We start from the raw sequence: 25,121 nt of genomic DNA, 5'->3' as shown, positions 1-25,121 counted from the left end.
AGCTCAGGAGCTTCATCCTCAGGTAATTGTTCCCAAGGCCTTTTCTGCCTCCTGCTGCAGCTGCAAGTCCCAAGGATCATCATTAAAAAGGAAGAGAACCCCTTCTCCTGTTGGCCATCTCTGTGCTGGAAATCCAGAGTAGCCCAGGGCTGTAACAGAAATAGTTGTGGGTCCTTCACTGTGTGAATTCCATCTCAGCTCTGAGGTGTAATCTCTGCAGAGAAAGGCAGGGCCTGGTCCCACACTGCAGTGGCAGCTCCGTGGAAAATGCTGCCACAGGCACCCGGACAGAGCATCTGCTTCCCTCTGCCTTCTGCAGTTATCCCTGCTGATCCAGGGACACCTCCCTGGGAGGAATATCCTCATTTATTGCAGCCTTTGGGATCCCTGTGCCAAGGGACAGGGCAGGCTGTGTGAAAATACAGACAGTCCTCTTGACAGTGATCCCCTCAGTGTGTACCCACTTTATTCTATTATTAAATCCAAAACACAGCACTGTTCCAGCTAGAGAAAACTATCTCTATTCCAGACAAACCAGGTCAGCATCCACCCCTTATTCCATACCTTTTCCATCGTGCCAGGTCCCAAATTCCACATTTTCCAATACCCCATTGCCTTCCCTGCCTCACATACACACACAGGCATCATTCCCAGCACATATAAAATTTAACATGGCTTAGAGAAGGAGGAATAGAAGGACAAATCAAGCAGAGATTCATTCCACCTTCCCAAAGGGCCACCCCAGGCTCCAGTCTAGACAGGAGTCAGGACTTGCAGCTCTCAGCACTTTGAAATACTGTCAGTGTCAGCAAAGTCAGTCCTGGGGGTGTCAGCTGGAAGAGCTCCTGGCTCAAATCCTGCCTCAGCTCCAAGTTCCCCCTCAGCCCCTGTGTGACAGTCAAGGATCTGCTGCACATTTTGTACCCCTGAGTCAGTGGTGAGGGCGAGGAACAACCCAGTCCTGCTGCCCCCACCTCGTGTGACTTTAGTGCTGAGGTCACTGGGGCTGGCCACATCTTGCCAAAGAGCGTCTGGGAAAGTCCCCCCAGGTTTCCAAGCTGGGATTCCTGCCCACCCCCAATGGCATTTGCTTTGCCACTGCTGTAGGGCTAAAAGAGGCTCCTCCTCAGTGTATGGGGCCAGAAACATCCTTCAGCATTTTTTATGCAAAGGAGGGCTTTTATCTATTTCTTGAAATAATTATGGCCATGATAGGGCTGCTTCTCAAATAACTGCTTCAGAAACACCAGTCCCACCTCCTCTGAGTGCAACAGGCACAAAATGCTCTGTGTGAGCCCACGAGGGGCTGAGCAGATCGGGGGGATTCCCCAATTCCTGCTTGTTCCAGTGGGGCTCACTTTGAACACGCAAATATTTTAACAGTGAACAATTAAACAGTGAACATTTTAACACAGTGTCGCCACCCTGAGCCATCAGCTGCTGGTGTTTCACCCCCTCAGTGTCAGTGTGAGTGAGGAACACAGGGCTGAGGGAATCATTTGCTTTTTGCTTCTTAGCACTGGTGTTCACTGGAGCACAGGAAATCCAGGAGATGCCCCCACAGAAAATTTGAGTTCTGGCTCCTTTTAAAGCTCATGTGGGCACCATGAAGGCACCAGCCACGGTGCAGTCCTGCCAGGAGTCCAGAGCACGAGAACTGGAAATCAAATTTGAAGCAAGACAGACATTTTCATGGGAGCACAGGTCCTGCTGAGGCCATTCCAGAGGGAAAAGGGGAATGCAATACAAGCACAGCTTGTCCTGCTGGAGCATCTCCCTGCTGGTCAGCTCCAGGGACGGGCAGGAGCTCTGCCTTGCTGCTACAAAGAGTCAGGAGAGGCGTTCCAGGGTGGAGTTCACATCAGCCACAGCCCAGGGATGAGCAGCCCCAGCAGCCTCATCCCTTTCCCACCACGAGAAATCCAAAGAGGCTGGAAGTGCATGGAAGCGCCCCTCAGATGAGATCATATTTTGGTTCTGATGTTCTTTGAAGCTGCTGCCTCCTTAATCCTCTTGACAGTTTGCAGAGATAATCTGAAAGTGAGAAGCAGAACTGCAGGGCCGGGGTGACAGCTTTGGGCTTTGGCTCGCTTTTCCCAAGATATCACCAGTGGGAACAGAGCTGGAGCTGCATTTCTTGGTTTTCTGAGGCTGCAGCCTTGCTGCCAGACCTGGGCCAGCTGAGGGAGGCAGGATCTTGTGTGCCCTGCAGATGAAGTGGCCGTCCCTGTCCCCCAGCAGTGCTGGCAGGGTTGGCTGCACATCCCAGCTCCGTGTCAGAGCACAGGCTGTGCCCCGGGCAGGACCCTCGAGGGCTGAGGGCTGCATCCAAGGGAAGAGCACGATGCTTTTAGCTCCAATCAGGGCATTCAGAATCTGCAAATCATATCCTGAAGGGTCTCACTTTAAAGCAGAGGAGACTTGTAGGATGCAATGAGTGAGCAGCAGAAGTTCCTGGCACTGGCAGTGACAGCTCCTGACAGCCCAGCAGGAAGAGAGGATCCCTCCTCATGGATCAGGAATTTCTAAATGAAAGCCCAAAGGCCAGAATGACACACACTTCCCCTCTGCTTCCTTCCTGGTTTGTATCCACGCAGTAGCTGCTAATTGCTGAGCCTTCCCCAAGGTGGGAGACCTGTTCTGAATTGGCTTCACCTAAAGCTGGGGAATGTTACCTAAAATCAGACCTGCCTAAAATCTGGTGGTGGTTCAGAATTTATAAATTCTTCTGCTGCTTGAAACATAATTTCAGACAAAGCATGAAGTCTTCTTTTTGTGTAGTGTTTTGTTGGGATTTTTAAAAAATAAATCTTTCCATTTTGCCTTTATTTGCTTGGCAGTGAGAAACAATTTGCTTCAACAATTTTTGAAGTGAACACTTTTTAGAGTAGTATTTTTTTCTCCACAAATATTCCTGTGTTTCTAACAGTAATCTCCAGGGGAAGAATGCATTTCATTTGACCAAAACAGAATGCTTCACGTTGACTCTGAATGGCTTCTGGGGGTTTTGCAGTCACTTTTGTTTTGCCTAAAGAGAAAATATTCTGCTTTCTGTTTAATCTAAACATTCCACCACCAATTCTTTTCATTGGCCTGCCAAACTGAAAGGTCTTTTATTTTCAAAGATCCCTTTTCAAAACAAGTGCCTTTACAGGAGTTACTCCTGTACCTAGAGGCAGCTTTGATGGGTCACCAGGGGGAATTCAGCAGGCCAGGCTGTTTCCTTGTGAAGCTTTCCAAAATGCTCTGCCCAAAGTGTCAGTGCACTGCTAATGCTGCTATTACTGTAAAGAACAGGTTACAAACTTCCTCTCGGTGTTTTTGACCTTGATGAAGACAAACTTCATGGGGATTATGTCAAAACATGAACTTAAAGAACCTGAGAAACTGCTCCCCAGTTTAGGTACGGCTGAGTGAGGAAAATAAATGGTGAGGGCTAGGGAATTATCTTTATCTGGAACAAAGCGAGAGCCAAAATGAGAATGTGCAGGAATTTCACGGACATTCAGCCGTGAATGCTGTCCTCAAAGGCCACTTAGTGCTCATCATCCTCGGGGGCTGACAGCACCTGAAGGACAGGCGATGTCAGCCCCGGGCTTGGGGTGTGAGACAAATACCCCGGCACAAATCGCTGCCACGGTGCAGGACACGCGGGCAGGAGGGAAAAAACCCAAAATCCTGTGTAAAATCCTCTCTGGTGTTTCTCAGAGGAGGTTTCTAGAGGAACAGGCAGGGAAATGAAGAGCTGTAGGAGAGATTGAATCTACAACATGCTGAGTGTGATGCTGAGGGGGTTCAATCCCTTGGCTTCAGGCAGGACGGGGCTGTGATGCCTCTGAGAGGGGAATACTAGTGGAGAGATCCTGGAGAGAGGCCCCTGCTCTGCAGGTGACACTGAACAAAGAGCAGGTGCCACAGGGAGTCCTGGACCTGTGTCCCAGCCCTGTGTCCTGGACCTGTGTCCTGGACCTGTGTCCTGGATCTGTGTCCTGGATCTGTGTCCTGGATCTGTGTCCTGGACTTGTGTCCTGGATCTGTGTCCTGGATCTGTGTCCTGGATCTGTGTCCCAGCCCTGTGTCCTGGACCTGTGTCCTGGACCTGTGTCCTGGACCTGTGTCCTGAATCTGTGTCCCATCCCTCTGTCCTGGATCTGTGTCCTGGATCTGTGTCCCTGCCCTGTGTCCCTGCCCTGTGTCCTGGATCTGTGTACCAGCCCTGTGTCCCATCCCTCTGTCCCATCCCTCTGTCCCTGCCCTGTGTCCCTGCCCTGTGTCCCTGCCCTGTGTCCCTGCCTGTGTCCCACTGCCACCCTGGAGGTGTGAGGGGACAGCTGAGATTGCCCAGCTGAGCTGGAAGGACCCTCCCAAAGCTCATCTCGAGCAGCAATTAATCTCCCCCTGGACACCACAAGCACCTAAAGACGAAGGGTTTCACTGCCTGGAGGAGAACGATGTTCTCATGGACACCTGACCCCGGCGCTGCCTCTGTGGCTCCGTGTTTGCCGTCCCTGGGCCGGGCAGTCCCTTCCCTCCCTCCCTTCCTTGGCTGTGCTCTCCGTGCTCCTGCCGCACACCCCGGCCTGCTGAGCTCCCTGCACACCCCCTGAGCTCAGACCTGCAGCCCGGACCCAGGGCAGGGCCTTCCCTCCCCGCACAGCTGGGGCTGCTCTGAGGAGTCCCCAGCCTGCTTCAGCTCCTGCCTTTCCTCACACATAAGGAGCTTTGCAGCCCGCACTAAATCATTCTTTTTAATTCTCCTCTGGGAATCGCTGGGTGTTTCTTTCTGGGGGAGATTCATAGGGCATTTCACCTTCTCAGCTTGGGAGGAGCAGATGTGCCAAGCTTGGCGAAATACTCAGTTTTCATCACGGGTTTCTTTGCTGAGGAATTTCCCCTCAGAGTTCAGTGTCAGTGACTGCGGGGAGGACAACACCTGCATTTCCCATGCCACAGCTCTGCAGATTGCAGAGGCTGAGTGCAATTGATTTACACCACCTGGAGCTGGAGATCTTCCTCCAGGCTGGGGTTATCATTTCTGAAGAAAAGTGACCCTGTCCCTTTTGTTTCAAGACGTTCTGTCTCTGAGAGACTTTTTTACAAGGAGTTAACTGATTGCTGGTGGACTGGAGGTGGTGAGCATGGTTGTAAAGCTGGCAGTGACACTCCTGACGTTCCAGCAGATCATTTTTCCATGCCACTGTCAGTCTGAACTACTGAGGGCTTTCAAGAAAGATCCGTTTTTGTGTCTGCACAAACCATAACAAAGGTATCAGCTGGCAGTTGATTAGCTCAGAATTTATCTTTTGTCATTCTGTTAAGCCCCAAAGCTGAGCCACTTTATATTTGCTTATCTGCTACGTGAGCAGTCCAGCTGGCTGGAAAGTGCCAGAAAGCCTCTCCTTCCCAGTGGCACTGCCCCGCTCCTGCTGAGGAGGGGGTTTGGAGCAGGACACACACAAGGTTTGAGCTCTTCTCTGTGTCCTGGGGCTCTTCAGTGCTTGATGACTGAGATTCTTGAGGCTGTCCCGTGCCTGGAAGTGTCCAAGGCCAGGCTGGATGGAGCTTGGAGCAAGCTGGGATGGTGGGAATTGTCCTTGCCCATGGCAGGGTAGAACTGGAGGGGCTTTAAACTTCCAACCCAAACCATTCTGGGATTCTGTGACATTGTTTTTTCCTTTTGCACAGAGTTCACAGTTAGGGAGGGAAACAAAGCCTCCCTGGCCTCAGGGATAGAGCCAGGTGCTTGACCTTCCCCTGCAGCTGCCTGGCCCTGTCCCTGCAGGGTCACTGTCCCCTGATGGCCAAAGGGCAGCCCTCCCCTCCTGGATGGGCTCTCATGCCAAGCCTATAGCAGGGCAGCCCTGCAAGCTGCTGCCACAGCAGCACCCCCACTGCAGGAGCTGAAATCACAGGATATTCCCAGTTGGAAGGGACCCCCAAGGATCATGGAGCCCAGCTCTTAGGTGAATGGCCCAAACAGGGATCAAAACCACAACCTTGGCTTTATCAGAACCTTGGGCTGACCAACTGGGCCAATCCCAGTGGCTCCCACAGCTATCCACCCACAGATATCCCACCCCCAATCATCCCACCCACAGCTATCCACCCACAGATACCCCACCCAATGGTATTCCACCCACAGGTATCCCCACCAGTTTAAGGGCTCTGATATTGCTGATGGAATCAGGGAGAGAAAAGCCCTTGCAGGGAATTTTCCAGGGAGGGAAAAGCCCTTTCACAGGCAGAGAACTCTCCAGGCTGGGTATAAACTAGACAAATCACTGAGATAACACAAGCCACAGATAACAAAAATCACTGAGATAACACAAATCACTGAGATAACAAATCACAGCCATCTGCTCCAGGACACCCCGCTGGCTTAGCAAAGAGGAGGACCCATAAAATAGAAAACCTTTTTCTCTTCTTTAAAAAAAAAAAAAAAATACACAGTGAGAATGATGCCCAGGAGACCCGACACCCAGGAGTGATTAACAATCACCGAAGCCAACCTTTCCTTTTCCCAATCTTCATCACCCAGAAACTGCCTCTTGCTGCTGTTAAGTACATGATGATTTTAAGATACCATCAAGATTTCCAAGAGTGATGGTAGAAGGCCAGCTTTATCTGGTTTGGCTTCCAGTTCAGATTGTAGCTTATCTGGGACAGGTTATCTGCAGCCCCTGCTTGGACATGTGGCAGTTCAGGAGCTGGCTGCTATTAAAAATCAGTTAGGGCTGAAATACAGCTCCTGTCACATGCCCTGTAAACCCTGTAAATCCCTGCTTCCCTGCCCATTAGGTGAATCAGTAGCACCATACCTGTCCTATTTGCAGCTGGAAAAAGGTAGATTAATTTTAGGTCTCTTGTGAATCTGAAACTTTGATAGAGAGATGAGTCTTGGAGTTTGGGAAAGGTGGTGGAGAATGGGGTTAAATAATTATATTTTTTCCTGAACAGGAAATATTTTTGAGACATTTTATTCTGTTTTGGCTAAGATGCATCAATCATTGCACAGTTCAATATTTTCCTGCATTTTAGGATTATTTAATATTTGTTTAGCTGCCTTCTTTTGATTTATGCTACTTCTTAAATAAACAGTGCTATTCTGAAATGCCTTCTAAAAATACTGGCAAAAATAGTTTCAAATTCAGTGCTTCCATCTTTTCAGTCAAAATTTGATCCTGAATTGTGAATAGTCTGGTATCAGGAAGCTCCTTTTTTCCCCAGCATATTTCCTCTTGGCCTGTATCTTTATCCCTCCATCCTATACCCTTTTCCATCCTCTTGTCCATCCCCTGTCACGTGGCACATTCCTTGTTCTTTCCCTTTCTCCACAGGACAAGAAATATTTGTGATTACATTTCCCCTGACACCTTTTGCACTTTGTTGCAAATACACAAAAATCTACTTTCTCTGCTTTTTCCTATAAAAACCCAAGGATCTTCTTTTAATTATCCAGTGTCTTCTTTTAAACAGAATAAAAATAAAAAATATTGTCACATTTGATACCTCCCAGTGTGGCTCAACTGGAGAGCAAGACTGCAGAGGGATTAAGCTGCAGGGATAAACACTAAACACATTTTCATAATGTGACTCAACAGGAGAGTTTAGCATTTTTGGGAAAGTGCACGAGACACTGATCTGAGTTTAAATATTTCCTATTTGTTTTGGGGCTTGGACCAAGCTACAGAGTTGTGGTTCAAGGATCAGGTTTCTCAGCTGAAGGCTTGATTAGAACCAGGGCCTGCCTGACCAGAAAGTTCAGATGTGTATCTGAAACTTCCTAAATATGGGGAGATTAGAGGTCTAATGTTTTAATTCTAATTAATCTCTCTCACATAACGTTTCCTCAATGCCCTTACTCCAAAGCACAGCCAGAATAAACCAATGGCGTGGAAGAAAAGCTGGCATAAAAAGACAGCACTAGAAATTAGAGAAATCATCCAGATTTTTGGTCTTTATCTGCTTTGGGTGCAGTGCTCGTGCTCAGCCCCTCGTGCCAGGTCCACACGGGACTCCCACATCTCTGGTCCTTGCACAGTGCCTTTTGTGAAACACCATCATCACCTCACACGTGGCCTCTCTGTCACACACACAGCTCCAACCAACACTTGCTGTCCTCCTGATGAAGCCCATGGTTCATTTTGTCTGCTAAGGACAAAATTCCCAGTTCTCAGAGCTCAAATGAAGCTCCAAACCCCACAAAAGGCAGCAGGGCCCTTCTGTCCATCCCTGCCTTGGTGTGGCTGGGAGGGAAACTGGGGTGGGTTGTGGAGCAGAGGAGCTCCAGCTCTGCACTGAGCTGATTCTCTGAGGGTTAATTCCAGGTGACAACACTTGGGATTTTCATTCCTTAGGCAGAGGCTGTCATCAGTCAAGAAATGCGTGTTGATATCCCCAAGATGAAGGACGGGAGGGCTGCCAAGGCCCAGCAGTATCTTGGCATCTTGAGCTGGGAATCCATGAAGTTTTTCACATGTCTGCACAGAAATGTGCCATTCTGGGCAATTTCTGGATGAACTGGATGAATTTCTGGATGGGGCTAAGTCCAAGGAATTGGTCACTGGCTCTAACCCCCAGTGTGTGACAATGGCAGGATGTCATGGGATGTCCTGACTCCAAGGGAGAGCTGTGCCCTCCCAGTGGCTGAGCAGTTTTCCAAATCCCTGTTCTTGTCCCTGCAGACTACAGGAGTCCCTTTGTGGAGATGTTCTCGGAGCACCCGGCCATCATCTACATCATGGATGACACGAAGACAGTGGTGATCCCCTGCAGGGTCACCTCGCCAGACATCAAACCCAAGCTCACCCAGGTAAGACACAGCTCCAGAGGAGCTCAGTGCAAGGTCTGGGCTGCCAGCAAAGTGGGGAAAAACACAAATTTAGATGTATAAAGCCAGGGAAATTACATAAAAAATAGGAAAAACACTGAAAATCCAGAAATATGAACCTGTTCTCGCAGTGTGCTGCTGTTAAACTGGGTAAAAAGAATTTTTAGGGATTAGGCTGAGTTTATCACATATTTTTTCTATGTTGTGGCTTGATGTTCCTCCATAAATTGGCAGAGGTAGATGACAAAGCACTATTTTCCTTCAAAATTATTTGTATAACACCTGGCTCTCTCTGAAAGGTTCTCTCTTTAGACACTGAACCTCCTTAGAACAATTGCCCATTTTTGCTTCATTTCATCCATTCAAACCAAGCTGGGAATCTTGGGAACAGATGGCTCCAGCATCCATCCCTTTGGCAGCAGGTACACCTGAATGTCAAGGTTACAGCACGGTCTGTGCAGGCCAAGGCTGTTTGGGACAATAAAATGGCAATTTAGGGTCTGGGCCCTGATCAGTCAATGGAGTCACTCATTTAAAGAGCTTCAGAACTGCTCTCCAGAGTGGCCTGTCCTGGAGTGAGGAACATGACAGAGATCTCCTGGCTCCAATCCTGCATTTTACATCAGGAATTCTGTGCCCTTCTGTTCCCCTGCCAGTCTGACAGCTCAGGAAATCCGAAAAGGAACAGAAGCTCATCCTGTGGTGCTTTTCCAGCCTGTTCTGGAGGGGCTGTGAGGCTCTTCTGGATATGGCAGAGCGGGGTCTGAGCACCTCTGCTCCTCGTGGCAGTTCCATGCCTTAGACACTCCCTTCTCCTGGGAGGCAGCACATGGAATCACAGGGGACTGGACAGGCTCCAGCTCCTCCTGGGACCCATGGCACATTCCCAGTGGAGGTGCAGAGAGACAGCAGGAGCTTTACTGCTTTGGAGATCTCCATTTTTAAATTTCATCAGCAGGGATTAAAGTGGGGAAGGAGGCTCCTCTGCAGGTATACTTTAGGCTGGATAAGTGTTACCTCCTTCTCTCCTTGGCTATAAAAATGAAACACCTCCTGATCTGAGCCTGCCTCACCAAATGCACGGCTGGAGCAGTGCTGAAGATCCTGGCACCATCAGGGTGGCCTTGGAATTCCCCTCTCCACATTTATTCCCTTACTGATGGGCAGCCCTGCTCTTCCTGCTTCCCAGATAAATTCCCAGTCATTTCTCCAAACACAGACTGCAGCCCGGCTGCTGGAATGAAATCTCCACCGAAATCCCTCCCACAAAAGGTTGTCCCCAGAGGATTTCCCCCTCCCGGGCTGAGCAGCTGGGGCTCAGGGCAGGAGGGCAGAGGCTGGGCACAGCTCCCAGAGGAGCTGGGAGCTGCTGGGATGTGGTGCCTTGGGAAGCTCCAGGATCCAGCCGTGGATGGCACTGCTGACTTGGCCCTGGCTGGGAATCCCCAAGTGACTCCATCGACTGATCAGGGCCCAGACCTTAAATTGCCATTTTATTGTCCCCAAACAGCCTTGGCCTGCACAGACCGTGCTGTAACCTTGACATTCAGGTGTACCTGCTGCCAAAGGGATGGATGCTGGAGCCATCTGTTCCCAAGATTCCCAGCTTGGTTTGAATGGATGAAATGAAGCAAAAATGAGCAATTGTTTGAAGGAGGTTCAATGTCTAAAGAGAGAACTGATGCCTTGGGGTGGGTCCCTAGCACAGAGGCTGGACAAGATAAAGAGAATAAAGTGGGTATTTATTAAAGGCCTTCAGTAGCTTCACCTGCGCAGTCAAAAGCCTCCAGGGCTACACCCAGGATGGATGGTGGTCATGACATTTCAGACAATTAAAAGTTTGGTCCATTTACATATCAGGGGTTAATCCTCCAATTACAGCTTCAGGCAATGAAGTCACATTCCCCCAGTTTGCCCCCACAATTCACTTTTGTTGATACTTTTTGGGGCCTGAGGCAGAGGGTGTCCTTGGATTTCAGGCCTAGAGGAACCGTCCTGTCCAACCAAAACGTGAAGAGAGTTAACCAACACTCAGAATGGAGTTCAGAGTTATAAAGCACTAAAGCAGGGCAGGATCTGAAGAGTAGAAAAGCTGAAATCCTGTGGCACCACCCCAGCGCCAAAGTGGCGGCTCCGCGCTGGAGGAAGCGGGGCAGGCGAGGGGCGGAGGTGAGCGAGGGGAGGAGGGGTGAGCCAGGCCATCAGACAGATTTAGAACATCCTCTCCTTCCAAATTTAATCTCCAGGAGACAACTGGAGAGGGGGGGACAACACTTCAAAGGGAGGAAAGCCGCTGTGATTTCCTTCAAGCAGCATTGACGCTTTTTTGTTTGATTGTTTAAATAGGTATTTGTGAATATTTTGTGGAGACGTTTAATCTGTGTGTGGTGTTGAAAAGGGCCTCCTGAGCAGGGTTATTTTTTCATCCCCCTTCCCCCAGGCAAGAGCTGTCGGGGAGCAGAGCTGCCAAACCCTAGAGTTCAGCTTTATCACGTTTTATTATTCTTGTGGAAAACGGACTCTTTGCCACCGTAAATTAAGTTCCTTATGTTACCATTATACTTTAAAATCGCTGCACTCTCTTTAAACGTGCTCAGAGAAAGGTACCTCTTGCTTACACTAAGCAGATCCCAGCTATCTCAAGATATCATCTTTGTTATTAACAAACTCATGCTAAGACACAACTCAGGCTTTTAATTTTGCTTAACGTGATTTTAATTCAGGGCAAAAAGAGCTTTTTCAGTCACGTCAGATCTGTTTAGTCACTGATCTGGTTCAGAGTGCATTTGCCTCTTTCAGCTTTGACCTTCATGAGTGCTAAAGCATGATTAAGCCTCAGGTTTCAGATCTCTTTCTGTAATTTTTCCCATTATTCCTCATGGTTCTAACCAGAGATGCCACAGCTTGATTGTTTCAAAAGCATTTACAAGAAATCCTTGTTTCCTACTGCTGTCAGGAGAGATGCTGCTCCAAAAGACAGCGACTGTCTGGCTGTCCCCGCTTCTCCTGCAGCATCACCAGCTCCTCAGCCAGAATTCCTTTGGGTTTGGTCCATGCTGGAATTGTAACAATTGACCCAAACCAAGGCCAGCCTGCTCACTTGTGTGTCCAGAGCCCCAGGCTGCAGGTTGTGTGGAACAGGAGGATTGTTTCACCTGAATCCAGTCTAAGCTGCCCTGCCAAACCAGAGTCCTGACTGCTGGGAGACAAACAGGAGCTGCACACAACAGGAATGAGAGCAAAACTGTTCCACCAGGGGTGAAACTCCTGCTTTCAGTCCCTTGGTTAGCTCCCAAAGCTACAGCAGGGTCTCTGAAAAGGAAAACCTCCCCTTCCCTCATCTTTGAGCAGCCAGGATAGGAGGAGGAGGAGGGAGAAGCAAATAAAGTTAATTATCATGAGGTAACTGCAGGCACACTGACGTTTGCCCAAACCTTTCAATTTTTGGGCAGAAGTGATCTCAGCACTCCCAAAGGACATCCTCAGTCCTAAAGAGCCTCCCTGTGTCCTGCTGGGAAAGCCAGAGCTACCTGTGCTTCCATTCCCCCCTGCAAACACCTGAAATGGGGCATTTCAAGGAGCTCTTTTAATTTCACATAGTTCTTTGGTATATTGTAATCCAGGATTTTCAAAATTTTTTGGAAAGTAAATTACATTCCCTCCAGCAAATAGAGGATTTCCCTGTGTGTTAATAATAACAATAAGCTGATTATTCCCCCCAACAAAAGCCAAGCTGCTCGACACTGGTGTTGTCCAAGGGTAGATAGAGGAGGGTTTACTCTCATTAAATGAATTTTTGCTCTAGTTTATTTTCCACATTTGCCTTTTCTAGTTTCTTCCTCATAAGCAGAATTGAGAGTGTTTTTTCAAGAATCTCAGAACATTACCGGTATTTGTGAATTTAGGACAAAAAGTGCCTTAGTCCCTTTGTTTTTGTGATTTACACTCCTCACTCACCCTGGCTGCTTCCATGGAAATCCATGGGGTGCTCTGGGAGTGTCTCCCCACTTTCTGTGGGATAGAATCTGGGAAGTGCCCACAGACCAGAGCTCGTAGATAACCACAGTCAGGTGAGTTAGTGAATAACTCTGATTGTGGCAGAGTCTAATTTCACACGTTTTAAAGTACAATGAGGAAAATGTGTGGTAGGTCCATGTGGCACTGGGAGGAAACACCTCCAAAAAGATCACCCCACAAAATTCATATGAGCTGGGCATAATGATTCCCAGAGAAGGGATGAAGGAAATTGTTCCCACACATGAGATCTGAGAGGGCTGGGACTCCTGAGGTGGATTGTTGCATTCCCCTGGGGAATGGTTTCTCCCCCACTCAGGGACCCCTGGAGCCTGTAACCATGCAGTTTAACCCTTCCTTCCCTTTCTGACCCCATTGGCTGTGTCCCAATTACCCCTCCCTGGCAAGAGCTGAGAAAAGGCCCTGTTCCTCTGTGCATGCTCTCTTTCCCTCTGGAGACCACCTGGAATAAACGTCTTGAACTGCAGCTGGGGGTCAGAGCCTCTTTTGGTTCCTTTTTCCTGTCTATGAAATATTCCTCCAAAGCCTTAGAAGGCCTGAGCTAGCTTGGAACTTCAGAGGGGTTAAAAAGGAAGATTTATTTCAGTGGATGCCCAAGGGCTGAGTCTCAAAGCCACTCCTGCCCTAGGAGGGCTTTTCTGTTTGCTCAGGCTGCAGATCCGTGTGGACAGAGCCCCCAGAGCCCTGGGGCAGGTCACAGCAGCCCTGCCTCCACGGGCAACGGGACCCTCACTCCTTGTGTGTTCCCTTGCAGTACCCTTCCTCTGCAGAGATCAACATCAAGAAGATGCAGTGGGACCCCAGGAGAGGCTTTGTCATCCCCTCGCACTCCTTCGTGCCCTCGGGGATCCTCACGTGCTCGGCCCACGTCAACGGCAGCGTCTTCAACTCCTATTACATGGCCCAGAGACTGGGTGAGTGCCAGGGAGCACCACAGAGCCTGGGAGCTCCTGGGTGTCCTGCCTTGCTCAGCCTCAGTTATATCTGATAGATCTCCCTGGCCTGCATCTCCAGCAAGTCTGATGCTAAAAGCAAAGTCCTCATTCCTTTTTTTCTCCCTTATTCAATAGAACTTGGATTGGAGCCACTCCTGGTTTTGAAAAACGACCAAGTGCTGAGGTGGTGCAAAACAGAAGTGTTTTATTCAAACCCCACCAAGGCTTTGTTTGCTTGGATTGAGCTGTATTTACATTAAAACAACTGCTGGTTCAGGATAAACCAAACTGCAGCTTTCTTTTTGCTTCTGGTCATTACCCACGTGTGATCATCGTATAAAAATCTCACTACCCTGCTAATTCACTTCTTTGCTTTTTATAGATTTTCTCTTGGTGATTTAGTACACCATTTCCCTTGGATTTACAGCTGAGCTTCAGCTCATAATTAGAATCTGAATTTGAACCAACTAAACATTAAATTTTTGAATGCTGGGCATTTATATGAAACCAATTAGAATTTATTTTTCTTTTGTTCTCCGTGTATGTTCTTTATCTCCTCATATATCTTCTGTTTACTTGGACTTCATTCCCATTAGCTCATGGCATCCTTCTATACAATCAGCACTCAGCTTTGAACAACAGGCTTGTAAATTAGTGTAGCCAAATACAAGTCCTGTAAATCTCTCTCTTTCTCCTTTTTTTTTCCTTGTTGGAGTATTTTTTTATTAAAATCATGAATGCAAACCTACAAAACCTCTTAGGCCATCCCTGTGCAGCTCAAAAGGACCCAGGAAATCCCTTTCTGTCAGTGGTCAGGTGTGCTTTTGGTACTGGGCACCAAAAACTGATGGAAGATCAGAGGTGATGTATTTAGGGAATTGATAAATGTGAAGAGCAAGACTTGGGGATCCCATTCATGGATTTGGGGATTGCATTCAAGGATTGGGAGACCCCATTTGAGGATCGCATTAAAGGATTCCATTTAGGGATTGGGAGATCCCATTCTGGGATTTGGGAATACCATTTAGGGATTGGGAGATCCCATTCTGGGATTTGGGAATACCATTTAGGGATTGGGAGATCCCATTTGGGGATCTGAGGATCCCATTCGGGGATTTAGGGATCCCATTCAGGAAGGAAAGGGAGCTGGACAGGAGAGGACCAGAGAAACATATCCAGCAAAAGTGGATTCTCTTGTTTTGAGGCCCACAAAAGAAGGAGTCAGCTTTGTAAACTCTTTTCTGTGGAGCTGCTGAGAGGTTTGGAGCCCTGGCCCATGGAAGAGCAGCCATTCCTGACCACGTCCATGGGATCAGGGAGGGTCCCAGACTGATGCAGGGAGTGCTGCTGGTCACAGCTTTGCCTCTTCCATTGCAGAGGGCAGAATACAGAACCTGGCTCTGAAGGCAAGTGCCAAAAAGCTGCTGGTTGGAGAAACCCTCAGGCTGGAGTGCAAAGCAGAGACCTTCATCAACGGGCGCGTCGAGTTCGTCTGGACGTGTCCCCGTGGCACGGTGAGTGCATGGAATTCCTGTGTTCCCTCTCTTCCTGAATCCACAGGGCTGAGAAAACCGAATTATTACTGATTCTGAAATTATCCAACCATTTATGAGCCTATCACTGATTGAACTTTGTGTTTGGATGAGTCTAAAACTTCTCTGCCCCTCTTGAAGCTGCAGATTAAACTGCAAACGTCACTAAATAAACCCTGGCAAGAAAAGCCAGGAGTGTTTCCTTCTTTTTGGAGGAAAAACTCCTTCATTCCTTCTGTCCTGGCTGTCTCATATGACAAGTGTCAAGTGCAGGTTGTAAGCAGTCAATCTCCCCATCTATTTTGGTATTTCTGAAGTAGGAAAAAGTGAAGGAAAACAAAACTGAACCTGTGAAAATCATCCCCAAAGAATGAAGTGTAAATTCTGAGTCTTCAGCTTTCTGTGATTACAATACAAAAGTGCCAAATTTGAAGTAGAAATAAGTAATAGACTGAACATTTGACGTACTAAACCCTCTCACTTCTCCTTAAAAAAAAAACAAAACAGAGGGGAATCATTTCCCTAATCAGTTCATTTGACTGAGATTCCACTCCTGGGTCTGTTTGATGCTGAGAATTAAAATAATTGGAGGGTTTTTTTCCTTTTAGTTCAGCAAAATGCACATTGTAAAGAAGTATCTAAGCCTTTTGGGAAAATGTAAAATGTGATACCTAAAAACTGATTAATTTGGATTTGTTTCCCTAAAAAAAAAAGAACGTCTGAGTTTGTTTTGGTGAGGAAACTACAGAAAATATAACATAGAATTTATAGAGGTCCAAGAACTACAGTGTTGGAAATTTGGGTTCTTGAACCCCATATGGTGGAAAGGATTTGCTTTCCTATGAACTCTCCTTATATTTCTGACATTATAAATGTAAAACTTCTTGGCCAAATCTCTGGGATCAAAAATCCTATCAAAAGCGATAATGCTTTCTAAAATTCCCCAGGAATTTGCATTGGCACCTGGCTGTCATAATATATTATATTTCTGTCATAATATATTCCTTTTAAAAAGCAGGAGGGTTTTAATACAGAAAAAATACTGACTGTGACCAAAATAAATTTAAAAACCCTCAAAACCAAACCCTGGGAGCACAGCTCTGACCCTGCAGCAGTTTTACCCTGAGGTCCCTGGGATCTGGTCCTGGAGAAGGGCTGGGATGCAGCCCTTGTTTACCTGCCCAGAATCCAGTGCAAAGTGCCACATTTCCACTCTGCTTCTCTCTCTTATTAGACTTGATAATGAAACTTCACACAAGAGCTCTTCCTGCTGATCTGCCTTTTATATTATTTATTTCAGTGATGGTTTTGATACAAATCACTGCTTCCCTTTCCTGGCAGCCTTTGAAAGGGTGAACACAATAATCCAGTTTATGCTGCTTTTTGACCCTGTTTTTTGTGGCTCCCAGCACCCTCACCCCAGGAGAACCATGGACCAGAGTGATGTCGTGTACAAAGTCGGCAGCAGCCTGATAATTGAAAATGTCACCATGCAAGATGGGGGCCTGTACGTCTGCAGGACATTCAATGCCACCAGGCTGGAGGCCAATGTCACTGTCACTGTGTATGGTGAGCGCTGCAGCCAAACCAGGGTGGAACCAGGAGTGTTCAGCCTAGAGGATAATGCCAGGCTGTAAAATCTGTTGATTGAAATGGCATCAGGGAGAAAGTCAACCATTAATCATCTATAACCTCTAATTAGTCAACGAGAGTTAGCTCCCATGTCTTCAAACAAATTCAAGGGGTGCATTTAGCTGGGAGATTGGGCAGGAATTGTTCCCTGGCAGGGTGGGCAGGCCCTGGCACAGGGTGCCCAGAGAAGCTGTGGCTGCCCCTGGATCCCCGGCAGTGCCAAGGCCAGAGCACCTTGGGATGCTGGAATGTGTCCCATCCGTGGCAGGGTGGAGTGGAAGGGCTTTAAGGTCACTCCCAACCCAAACCATTCCGGGATTCTGTGATGTCTGAGGGAGCTGAACTGTTTGAAAAAGCTGGCACTGCATGTGGTTGCTGAGGCCCTGGAAAATCCATCCTGTGGGCTCCACATGGACAGGAGATGCCCCGGGCATTTCCCACACTGATCCAGGGGCAGTGCTGGTGCACACCCTCTGCTTTCCATGGGAATTCCTTCCTGTGGGAACAGCCCTTCGTGGCTGAGGCTGGGCTGCACAGGGGAGCTGAGCCTGCTCCAGTTGGTTCTGTGCAGGTCTGTACTGGAAAAAATCCTGGGTGGGAACAGAGCAATCACAGCTGTGGGCTCTGTCCTGGGGCAGAGCTGCCATCCCAAGTCTCCCTGCTCATTTCTCTTCCCAGAAAAACCCTACATCACGGTGTCACACAAGAAAGGGCCTTACTACGAGATCACCTCAGGACACAAGTCCCTGAAGCTGGCTGCCAAGGTGGACGCCTTTCCTCGGCCCACTGTCACCTGGTGAGTGCCCCCAGCAACAGCAGGAATGCCTGAGCTCCTTTGGGAATCCTCTCTGGAGCAGATCCCCACCACCCCTCACCACACAGCTCAGGGGTGGGAGCTGGGAGTGCCCAGATCTGTGGGCTGAGGAGCTGGGGTTCTGCTCTGGGCTCCTGAGCTCTGGCAGGCTGGGCCAGCCACCCCTCATTCCCAGGCTGTTTTCCTCTCCTAGCCATGCAAGAAAGGTCCCTGCAGACAAAAATGTGTGTTTCACATTCCCTGGACACAGAGTGATTTGGGGGATCCAAGGAGAAAGCTCTCAGGGAAGGGTTTCCTGCTTACCCCCAGCAGTGGTGCTCAGTCTGCAAGGGGGCAGGGGATAACAGCTAAAGGACATGTTTTTAACATCAGAAATTGTTTCTCTCCAGAACTTTTAAATAGTGGCCTCCAATCCTGTGCCAGCAGATCCTTGCAGTGAATCCTCCTCAGCAAACTAAAGGCTCCACCAGGAGTGCAATGGATCTGCCAAACAGGAGGGGCAACACATCAGCAGCTCCAGGAGACACTGGAGTCTCTCTTTGCCCTCATCCTCTCTCCTGCTCCATCTTTACCAATCCCATCCAATGCCTTTCACATCTCTAACTGTATTAAATCCCATGGGACAGCTGGCAGGGGGTGCCTGTCCTGGCAGAGAAGGTGGCATCTCCCTGGGGCACCTGTCCTCGGCAGCTGAGAGCCTGGCAGGCAGCAAAAGGTTACTCAGGGCTGGCCTTGCTGCATTTTATTAGCAGTGTAATCACATGAAATCCTCTAATTTCAGTGGAATCAGTGGCAGGAGGTGGTTTTAATTGCTGCTGTTATTTAGGGATGGGGATGTTTTGGGAGCTGAAGTGGGGACTGACCCCTTCTCCCTGCCAAGCATTTGTTCTTGGGCTCATGGAGCTCTTTGGTGGCTGCCTGGGACCACCAGAGCTGCCTTCCCTTGGAGCCCCAGCTGTTGATGTTGGAGGTCTCTCAGGATGGTTGTTTTTACGACTGCAAAGGAAGTTTCCAGCATCCTCAGGCAGTGGGAGATGCCCCAGCATCCTTGCACCAAGCCTAAAGCTCCGTGTGTGGCAAAGCCTGGCCTGGTTCCTAACCAGAAACCTGCCTGTGGGTGAGCAGAGAGGAGGAGCCTCTCCTGCAGATGCTGCTCTCCTGCCCTGAATATTCCAGGCTGGGGATTCCTCACTGACCTCCCTATGGACCAGCCTTCTCCAGGTCACAGAGTTTAACTTTTTCAGGAGCAGTAAAGGCTCAAAGGCTCACAGAGACATCCTGAGAGACAAATCGGCTGAATTAATCTCGTCCTTTAAAACTGGTGAAACGACCTGAGAGACAACTCTGCTGAATTAACCTCATCCTTTAAAACTGGTGACACACATTTTGCTGTTCCATCATGTCCCACACTTGGTGTTGCCCATCCAGCTTCACTTGGAGGCATTTAGATCACAGCTGAGCATGTGAGGGGCACTATTCATTCAGGTAAAATAAAACACCTTTTTCCTGGGTGGAATGAATCCATCCCACAGCACTGGAGATGTGAATCAGTTCTGTTGTGGAAGGATAACAGGAATAAATACCCAGTCCAAGCAGAGATTCTGGAGCTGCATTTCCCTTGCTGGGATGACCCTTCATCCCCCTCACGTGGGTGACAGGGTTTCTGGGTTTCTGGGGGTTGACAGGGACGTGACAAACCTTGATGGAACTTCCCAAACAGGTACAAGGATGGCAAATTGATCAAGGACAACCACACCTGCTACGAGCCAGATCCCCTGAAATACAGGCTGGGCATACGAGATGTGAGACCAAAACATGCTGGGAACTACACCATGGTCCTGAGCAACCCCAAATACGGCCTCTACAAGAACCTCACCATGCAGCTGGTGGTGACAGGTAAGGACTTGCTGTGTACAATTCCTTCTGCTGGGTTATTTATCCTATTTTGCATCATCCCACTGCACCAGTCAGCTGGAATGGGTGGCACCTCCTGGGGTTCAGCACTGCCCAGAGATCACCACCTCCCTCAGGAAGCTCTGAACCCCTCATGTGAGCTGCTCTGAGGAGCTGGTGGGACCCTGGGCCATTCAAGTCCTCACTGCAGTTTAGAGCCTGAGCCCTGGCCAAGCCCTGACTCTATCTGGATGGATGTTCTGCCAAAAGCTCAGATGGTTTCTGCTTCAAAAAAATAAATTCAAGTCATTTTGACTTGACAATTTGACCCTATCAAATGACAGCTGAACCGATTTTCGGGGTAGACCTAAACACCTTGCCCAAGAAAGGAGGTCTGAGTCCTCACTGAAAAAGGTTCCAAAAGCTGTTTGCAGACTCTGAGATGATGGCACAATATTTTAGTAATTAATAATCATTTGATTTCACACACATCTTATTATTGATAAGTCATCAATTATGCCTGTTCTCAATTGTTGTACCTGAATTTTTCTGATTTCTGTCAGTTCTTAACAGAGTTATGCATTTGTTTAGAGCACCTGTGCACTTATGTAATATTTGCACCAATCATAAGTATTGCCCAGTCTACCAGCTGGTGCAACCCCCAGTATCTACAGGAGCAGTCAGCTCAGGAGAACTGAGAAGTACAAAATCTCCAATTTTCCCCTGGGACACTGCACCTCCCACAGCCACAGCACAGTGCCAGGACAGTGGCTCCACACAGGGAGCTGGAAATGCCTGGGAAGGGCACAAACTTCACCTTTTTATTGGAGCTTGGGAGGATATGGAGTAGAGAGGTCTTGGAACTGGGTGCACAGTTTCCCAAGAGAAGAGCTGGAAGTTTTATCCCCTGAGATTTAAAAGCAGCCTGGGCAAAGCACTGGAGAACATCTGCTGGGACAGGAAGGGTCCCAGTGGGGCTGACGGAAGGAACTGGAGGAGCTGCCCTGGCTTTTGTGTCTGTCCATCATCCTGCTCCAGATCCACTTTCTAAATCTGTATTTTCAGTCCTGTCCCTTCTCTGCTGGCAGCACTTGAGGGACAGCTTCTATTTTCAGGGGAATTTAGAGAAAATCATGGTGTGCACTGAAGTGGGTTCACTTGCCATAGAGGGAAAATAGATATTGGAATGCCATTTATTGGCCTCCTTGGCTGGATAATGCATGGCAGAGCCACATTGTCTCTTTGCACATCCACTGCCTCTTTTAATCCATTGAATTCAGCAACAGAGATTGAATTATGAGGCCAAGTAGGAGTTCAGCAAAAGTTAGCTCCGCTTTCCCTTTATATTTTTCACTTGGGCAGTGAGTAGTTATTGAGACAGGTTTGCTCTCTTTTCTGTGGTGAATTTTTCTCTCCTTACCCTCTTTACACCTAAAAATATTCTCAATTGTCCAATTATTATATACTTATGTATTGTTGCTTCCAGCAGTTGGGTTTTTCTCATTTCACCTTTCAGAAAGGAACAATGCCTAAAAACTAGAGAATTCGTCATTTAGGTACATCTGACCTATTAAAAATGTTAAATAATGTATGATAGCTTAAGAACCTGAAACAAGAGATAAATTAATGTGTGATTTAGGAGAGGAGGGAGCCAAGAACATGCTCGTGGTCAGGTCCTGCAGCTCAGCTGAGCAGGAGGAACGTGTTAAGCTGCATAATTTGTCCACTTGAGATTGTTTTTCCACACAATGGTTTTGCCTCTTCAGAGAACGGAAACGTTCAGAGGAAGAGAAAATTAGGAATGATAATAAACTATCTTGTCAAGGTAAATATTGGTGTTTGCGTGCAGGGGGGAGCATTTCCTCGAGGAGCTGCCGTTCCCCAAATAGAGAACCAAAAACAAACAGAGCCTTCTTCCATCAGCAAGAGGCTATTTCAGGATTGAACCACCCCAGCACAAGCTTTTCATGTCCATGGTGTGTCCAAGCTTGGGGCATCCCGTCCCTCACACGGTGCTGCTCATCCTCAGCCCAGCAAAGGTTTCATCAGCAGTAATTATTTAATTGCAACCCCCCCATTTCTCAAAGTGCAGCAGCTGCAGGGGTGTCCCCAGCTGTCCCCTGGTGATGGACAGGGAAAACACAGAGCAAGTGTCCCTTTTCTGGTGGCAGAGAGTCAGGGAATGAGAGCAGAGCAGCAAAGCCCTGCCCAGGGGTGCCATGGGTGGAACCTGAGGCTGCAGACAGGGAGGGATTGCTTGGCTGTGGCAGGGCTGGCACCCAGCACCAGGGAATGCTGGAATCCCTGCAGCTCCCAGGGAATGCTGGAATCCCTGCAGCTCCCAGGGAATGCTGGAATCCCTGCACCCAGGGAATGCTGGAATCCCTGCACCCAGGGAATGCTGGAATCCCTGCAGCTCCCAGGGAATGCTGAAATCCCTGCAGCTCCCAGGGAATTCTGGAATCCCTGCACCCAGGGAATGCTGGAATCCCTGCAGCTCCCAGGGAGTTCTGGAATCCCTGCAGCACCCAGGGAATTCTGGAATCCCTGCAGCACCCAGGGAATGCTGAAATCCCTGCACCCAGGGAATGCTGGAATCCCTGCAGCACCCAGGGAATTCTGCCATCCCTGCCAGGCCCTTCCCTGCAGCACCACCCTGCTGTGCTCTGTGTTCACTCAGGCCAGGAGAGACTTGTTTCACAGAGATTCATTTGGGCAGAGCCCAGAAAGGGCAAATTGGGCTCTTGAAGCTTCTCCAAGCTGCCCTTTCTCTTGTGCTTCCCCTCAGAGGGCAGGGACAGCTTTTTCAGGAGCTGCTTTTTCAGATCTGTGCTTTCCTTTCAAGCACACTCTGCAGCTCCAAGCTGAAAGCAGATTGGCATTTTCCCCTTGACTCTCCACAAATAACCTGGCACTTTATCTCCAGCCATCACGACTGATACCTGGGTATCACACCTGAATGGATTGAATTGCTCAGAATTTCAGCAGGCTCTGAGAGAAGAGGAGACCAAAACAGACTTTGTGACCCCTTTCTGCAGAGATCACCTGCAAGAAGCCACCTCTGGGCTGGAGGTGTGATTAATGTCCCTCCTCAGAGCCAGAGGCAGCCTGCAATTACTGAACTTGGAATTTGAACACAGGGATTAGTGGAGCTGATGGAAAAATCCTCTTGGGCTTCAAGTGGACAGCAGTGGTTGGAGTATCAGATTTGCATCTAAAAGGTGGAGCCTGCACCTGATAAACCTCCTGCTGAGTAATAACCATGGACTCTGAGAGTGAGGAGCAGTTTCTGTTTGAATAACAGCGTTGCTCCCCAAATCCAGGGCCAGCCTTTCATTTCAGAGGCGAAGCTACGAAAGGGAGTGAGTCCTGATCCACACTATTACAGAGGAGAGGGGAAATTACATAACCAGACTTTGGAATGAGGAGATAAATGCCATTTGAATGTTTTCTGTTGCTGCACGGGGACACTGCAGTGCAGAAATGATCAGTAATCACACAGCCCCCTCTTCTGAGAGCCTCTTCACAACAATCCATCATTAATGTGCCACAGGTACTCAGCTGGCACTCAGCGTGCTGTGACAGAGCCATCAGCTCTGCATATTTGGGCTGGGTGCAGAGGAAGTTTGAGGTTAAAATTGTTGTGAATTGTTTTTCACAGACAAAGCATAAGCAGGGGCAGGGCTCGACCCTCAGGCTGCTCTGCATTAATTGTGGCAGTGTGTTTTATTCACTGATAATGGCAGCAGAGGAGAACCTTTGAGCAGGATGAGAACAAGATCAGAAATCCCTGTGGGCAGTGTCTCTCCTGACCTGCAGCCGTCCTTGGAGTCCCCTCCTGGGTGTTAAACTGGGAGAAATCCCAGAGTTCTGCCCCACTGTGGGCACGGGGTGTTTCACCCCATGGGAATGAGCCAAGCATTAGGAGTTATTTCCCTCCAGAGTTTGATTTGGCCACAAAACTGAGGAGTAGCTGCAGAGGGACCAAGGGGAGAGGGAACAAAACGGGCAAACATCTCCAGAGCTGCAGGGTGGGAACAGAGAGGATAAGGTCCAGCAAGGAGCTGCCTCGCCTGGAGGAGAGTGGTGCTGCAATTCCAAAAATGCCTCTGTAAGAAGTGGCTTAGCTGTGCCTCTGGTCACCCCTGCTCCCACTGCAGCTGGAATTTGTTCCTGCAGGAGCACATATCTCTGTGTGGAGTCACCTTGGCTCATTGTAGGACTCAGGTCCCCAGGAGGCAGCTGATTGCATTTTCAAAACACTCCTTCTTTACATATTTACACATCAAACACTGTCCAAGAAGCCGCGGGTTGCTGTGGGTTTGTTTTGTTTGATTAAATTCTTATTGAGAAAAGCTTCAAAAAAATAATGTCCTGAAGAATTTGGAAGGGAGGGAGCAAGGAGAAGGAACAATCCTAGCAAACAGCTGGTGGCTGAAAATCTGAGCCGGCCAAGAAGGAGAAATGTGGGAGAAAAGAGTTATTCCAGGCTGGAGTGCAAAGCAGTCTCAGAACAAAACATAAACAACCCCCTCAAATCTATTTCTGGGCAAGCAGACTGTGTTTCATCCTCACCCTTGTCCAACTCGTCTGCGTCCGTCAGGGCTCCTGCTGAGCCCTTTTGGAGCAGCCAGCCTGCTCTGGCCACCACCTAGGGAGTGAGGAGAGTACTGAAGCACCAGTTAATTCAAAAGTGGCAGGAATAAGCTCTGTCACTGCTTTGCCTCTCTTCTTTGGCCCAAAGTTTCTCTCCTGTGCTCCCTCAAGGCTCTTGCAGCAGATATTGCTTTGGGTTCCAGCGGCTGCAGCCAACTGAAGTTGCATTCCCTCATAGAATCCTTGCTCCCCCAAGCTTGTGTTGTATCTGTAAGAAAAGCAGGATTAAGGGCTGGAAATAACCCCCAGAGCTGGCAGCAGAAACTCAGGCTCCTGAGAACTCCCCTCTCCTGGGAGGGACTGGAACGAAAGGGGTGCCTGGTACTGGTCACACCTGGATTTGTTACCAGGCAGGAGCAGCTCCACAGCACTGAATGATGCCCTACTCTGCAGTCAGGCCAGCTCTTCATATTTTGGTTTAAAAATCAAAGGCAATTCTGTGCCTGGCCTTCTTTGGCTTGCAAGGGATGAGTGGACATCAAAGGGGTCCCCAGTGATCTCCACAAAAGCCAAGAAATATGTGGTGATCCCTGAGAACAAACCCCCATCAGCTCCTCCAGAGCCAGAGCAGGGAGAGGGGAAGGAGCCTTGAGGACGAGGTTAATGCATCTGGGCTATGCCAGGGCAGAGGAAAATTGCTTTTAGGGTGGGGGATCTCAGCTACAGCCAGTGCAGGACACTGGGGATATCCCACAGTCCCTGTGTGTGGAAGGGTCACTGAAATCCCTGAGCTGAGCACTGAGAAAGAAATTTTTTGGATTCTTGGTGAAATCCAGCTGATGTTCAGGCTGAAG

At 48.7% G+C, this 25,121-nt stretch overlaps 1 protein-coding gene across 1 annotated transcript in view; it reads left to right on the top strand.

Moving 5' to 3' along the window:
* The window catches only part of LOC134560473 (vascular endothelial growth factor receptor kdr-like), a 127,742-nt gene that overhangs the window by 39,796 nt on the left and 62,825 nt on the right, over window positions 1–25,121 (top strand). The window contains exons 4-9 of the mRNA XM_063416490.1: window positions 8,685–8,812; window positions 13,620–13,779; window positions 15,178–15,314; window positions 16,742–16,901; window positions 17,643–17,760; window positions 19,499–19,674. Of these exons, the coding sequence (XP_063272560.1) occupies window positions 8,685–8,812; window positions 13,620–13,779; window positions 15,178–15,314; window positions 16,742–16,901; window positions 17,643–17,760; window positions 19,499–19,674 (879 nt within the window). The remainder of the gene's footprint in view (window positions 1–8,684; window positions 8,813–13,619; window positions 13,780–15,177; window positions 15,315–16,741; window positions 16,902–17,642; window positions 17,761–19,498; window positions 19,675–25,121) is intronic.

Source organism: Prinia subflava, chromosome 20, assembly GCF_021018805.1.
Source record: "Prinia subflava isolate CZ2003 ecotype Zambia chromosome 20, Cam_Psub_1.2, whole genome shotgun sequence".
In the NCBI taxonomy this organism is placed as follows: Eukaryota; Metazoa; Chordata; class Aves; order Passeriformes; family Cisticolidae; genus Prinia; species Prinia subflava.
The sequence above is the reverse complement of the archived record's forward strand: the minus strand, read 5'-3'. Positions and strand labels throughout refer to the sequence as shown.